Source organism: Ceratosolen solmsi, unplaced genomic scaffold, assembly GCF_000503995.2.
Source record: "Ceratosolen solmsi marchali unplaced genomic scaffold, CerSol_1.0 scaffold4, whole genome shotgun sequence".
NCBI classification, from domain to species: Eukaryota; Metazoa; Arthropoda; class Insecta; order Hymenoptera; family Agaonidae; genus Ceratosolen; species Ceratosolen solmsi.
Window position 1 is genome coordinate 226,966 of NW_011948449.1, and position 4,514 is coordinate 231,479.

The following is a 4,514-nucleotide window of genomic DNA, read 5'->3' on the forward strand; positions in this document are numbered from 1 at the left end:
TTTACCATAATATAACATTAGTAATATTTATTGGACAGAAAAGATTAAATAAATCGCTGAATATTCAATAGTAAAATTATTAAAGTTAAACAATTGCTTAACAAATGAAATGTGTAAAGTATTTATAAATTTATTTGGAAAAAGTTTGAAAGATTTTAGATTAAATTTTTATTTATTTTATATTAATTTCATAAACTTGTAACTATGAATTTATATATTTATAAAATGTAAATCAATAATTTAATAATTATTTTTAAGAATTTATATATACTTATTATTTAAAGTCACAAACCAAATGTAAAGTTAAGTACAAATTTATTTATATTGTGTATAGGACAAAATTTTTATTAATGATTTCATATATTCAGTGTCTAAATGATAATGTATACATATTCAAATAAAAGTATGTTTCATTTTATATTATGATGTAATCAAAGAATATTATTAATGTAATAAAGGAATATTAGAATTATATTATTGTAATTACTAAATGTTATTAATACTACTAATATTATTACTGCTAATACGTTATTTTTAAATTTTCTTAGATATATAACATTTATATTTAAAACTATGTCAAAATGTACAATTGGGAACATTTAAAAGAATAAACTTATAAGTTTCCATTGTGGAAAACATCTGCATAATGAACATATTTTTGTCTTCTATATAGATCTATTATATTATTTTTGTATATTCTGTTACAGATCTTATTAGAGTATATAAATTTTCTTAATATAGTCTTATTTACAATTAATTTTCAAGATTATTGTACTGGCTTATCCAATCAATTTCTACAATTTTATTGAAAATATTTATATTTTAACTAAAAATTTATTTGTTTGAGTCATTTGAATTATTTTTTAATTTGACAAAAAAAATGAATAAATTCATATTAAACTACTTAAGTTTATTTTTTAGTCTTTAATTATCTTTTTTCATTCTGTTGGATGTCATTCTATAAATAATGGAATCACGCCCTGGATCCATTTCAGCAATGGTAACTAAAAATTAAAAAGGATACAATTATATTTCTTCAGATTTTTGTAAATATAGAAGAAATTATATACTTATACATGTATTGTAAAATTGTAACGTAAAAATATTAAACATATACTTACAACAAATTGCAAGGAGAGAAAAGAAAAATACAACACCAAACCAGAGTATTATGTTGAAAATAACTGGATAATCTTCAGAATAAACATTGGCTATATTCAAATCTTTCAGCTATGAAACAAACAAGAAAATCAAACAATTATATTGTTTACAATAAAAACATGATATCAAATTACCATTCAAATATACTTATAATAATATTATAGTAAATAAAAATAAGTATTAAAAAAAAATTAATTAAAAAATTAACGTTGTTACGTTATCATAAAAATGTACTTAATGAATATTTTCTCATTTATTTGTTATGACTATATTAATGTAAAGTATATTATATAATTTTTATAAATATAAATTTCTTTTGTATATAAAAAGTTTATATAAAATAATACTATAAGATGAACTCAAAGCCATTTTTGCTTCAAATATAACACAGATCATTTTTAATTTACCTCTAAAGATTTCTTATAATAATATGTGAAATCATCAAAATATTCTTTGAGATCAGGTTCATGTGTACTTTCGTTAACCTTATCTGAGATGTCAGATATTTTATCCTTGATTTCATCTTCTATATATTTTTCTTGAATTTTTTCATGTTCTTTATCATTTTTCTGTTTCGTGAAAAATGTTAAAAATTAAATTTTTTCTAACAGCTTCATAAATTTATCTAAAAGGTATCATGCCGATTTCTTTATATAAGATAAAATAAAAGAAATTAGTAATCAGACCGTGCAATTTTCATTACTCAAAATTTTTAAATTTTATTATCTTATAAAAATGTATTTCAAGCTAAATAGTTATCATGCATAAACCAAGATATTTTAAAATCAACTAAAATGTACTAATTACAGTCGCCATTTTTTCATAATCTTTATATAATAATTATGGTTGATAAAACATACATAATTTTAGTATTCATTTTTTTGAATATTTTTATCAACTTATTAATTATTTAGAATTTTTTTTTTTTAATTATGAAAAATTTGACAACTAATACTGTAATTTCTCAATATATATTGAATTAACTGGAAATAAACAACAATGCTTCTAGCAACTATTACAACTTAATACCTCAATTATTTTTGCCATGTATTCTTCATCGAGCACTCCATTCGGAGAGCTTGAACTACTCTCTATTTTAATCGTAGTTGTTTCCTATCAAATTAAATTTTTTGATGTATAAGTTATACAGAATAATATTTATACTTGTAATGTGTTATGGAATAAAATGTTTTCAACATCTGAAGTTTATAAAATTCGAATGTAAAATATTATTATTAAATATATTTATTGCTCAATGTTGTATAAAAGTAACAAGTCATTTTGCTATTTGCTGTTAATAAAGAATAAGTTTAGAAATGTTTTCAGACATGAGAAATAAAATGAGTTGAAGAGAACGATGGATCCAACTTGCTAACTGAATTACTAAATCCTTCCAGAGCTGAAACCTCTAAACCAAATTTTTTTCCACAATGCATGACTTTTACTGGTAAGGTACAATTTAAATTTTAAATCCGATATATAAAGTATAATTACTTATCGTAAATTGATGTTTATTTTATTAACATCATTTTGTTTTTAATTAAATTGCATCTGAATCATCATTTTTAATTATTACTTTACAAAGTAGAATATCATTAATTTAATTTAAATACTATTAAATACTAACCAGTTTATTTGTTTTATCATCTGCTGCATCTCTTTGTTCTCTCAAATTAATTGAACGAGTGTGACGAACTTGACTAGCATCATTAGTAAAGGCAGCGATTAAAACCTAAAAAATAATTAATATACAAGATGATTTAAAAAACTAAACAAAATATTTATACATAATTAAAATTAATATTATGTGAAAAACTGAATTTTTATTTATATTATATTTATAAAACTTTCTGTTTAAATTATTTTATAAAACAGACCTGGCTTTTGTACACATCTATAAAAGCTTTGCTAACATCACGAAGTGCTTCATTTAATAGAATTAGAGCTTCTTTAGCAGCAACAGAATTTTTTCCATGAGTATCAAATACTGGGTGTAAACCAGAAACAACTAACCAATAAACATCTGGTTTATTATCTGTTCTAATAGCTGACGTAACTTTCTTCGCTATAGCATGAAGCAATTGTACTTCTTCTAAGAATTTGCGATCTTCATCTTTTTTTAGACTAAGAGCTTTTAAAGAAGATTCATCAATTGTAGTTGGTTTGAGTTCACCTAGAGCTGAATGACCTAACTGGTATAAAAAGTAAAGATTGAAGTAAAATAAATAAGGTTTTATTTAATCACAACAAACAATTTTAAAACAATAATTATATTTAAATACTTACAGCATCTAGACCATCACCAAGATAAATTCTAACAAGAGTATTATCATTGTCTCGTTCTTCAAGTCGACCACTTAAAGCCTGCCAAGTAGTTTCTTCAACTTCATCAACGTGTAAAGGAAACTTTTTACCTTTAATTAATCCTAAAGATTCAATACCTTCTACAGCAATGGCAACTATTGCTTCAGGTAAATTAAATGGATTAGTAATGGACATGCCAGTCCATGTTGCTCTCTATAAAAAGAAAAAATTATATTAATAAATTAAATATCATATTAATTAATTATATATATAGGTGTGTGTATGTGTATAAATTTATGTAATATTAGAATAATGCTTTTATCTGATATTAAAAATAAATATAATTTTGTACCTGCTTTACTGTGAATCCAAGTGAAGCAGAAAATACTTCCTTTAAAAGACTTTGATCTATTTCTTTATTACCTTTAAAAATTACACTATCTGGTGTGTGTAATAATACAAACTCACCGCTTGCTTGAACTAAAAGAAATAGAATAAAATTTTATATTTTGCAAATATTATAAAAATTAAGAAGAACATGTTTATTTTATAAATTGGTATCTTTACTATCAACTTACAAAATACTTTATTAAAATTATATATACAATTTTAAATTATATTTTAATTAAAAATTACCATAAATTATGAAACTGACAAAAATCCAACAAATTTGACTAAACATTTTATTTTCGGATAATGTATTACATGAAAATCATCGACTTTTTCGTACATACAATCTCTTTAATCCAAATTTCGATTTTTATATCATATGACATCGTTTGTCTTGTAAATATAGAATGTAGACTACCGTACGAAGTAAAATTCTTGAATCGCTTCACACGCCCTAAAAATAATTACTATCTTTTTAAATAATGTGTTAAACATATGTTTGTACAATAAAAAACATAATTAAAAAAAAAACACTTCTGCTTACACTTATTTATTATAATATTATTAAAAATTAGTTAGTAATTTTAATAATAAAATGAAATAAATAATATCGATAACAAAGAAATCCTTGTTATTAACCGAACACAAAGTAAAAAACA

General features: G+C 22.0%; 1 protein-coding gene across 1 annotated transcript; it reads right to left on the reverse strand.

The window, feature by feature from the left end:
- Positions 1-905: 905 nt before the first annotated feature.
- Positions 906-4,301, reverse strand: ATP6AP2 (ATPase H(+)-transporting accessory protein 2). Its single transcript, XM_011504845.1, has 9 exons — positions 4,102-4,301; positions 3,818-3,945; positions 3,448-3,678; positions 3,039-3,353; positions 2,789-2,893; positions 2,191-2,274; positions 1,569-1,730; positions 1,122-1,230; positions 906-1,004 (listed from the first exon to the last, which is right to left on the reverse strand). The coding sequence occupies exons 1-9, from the start codon at positions 4,145-4,147 to the stop codon at positions 925-927; spliced, it is 1,260 nt and encodes a 419-aa protein (XP_011503147.1). The 5' UTR covers positions 4,148-4,301; the 3' UTR covers positions 906-924.
- Positions 4,302-4,514: the final 213 nt, after the last annotated feature.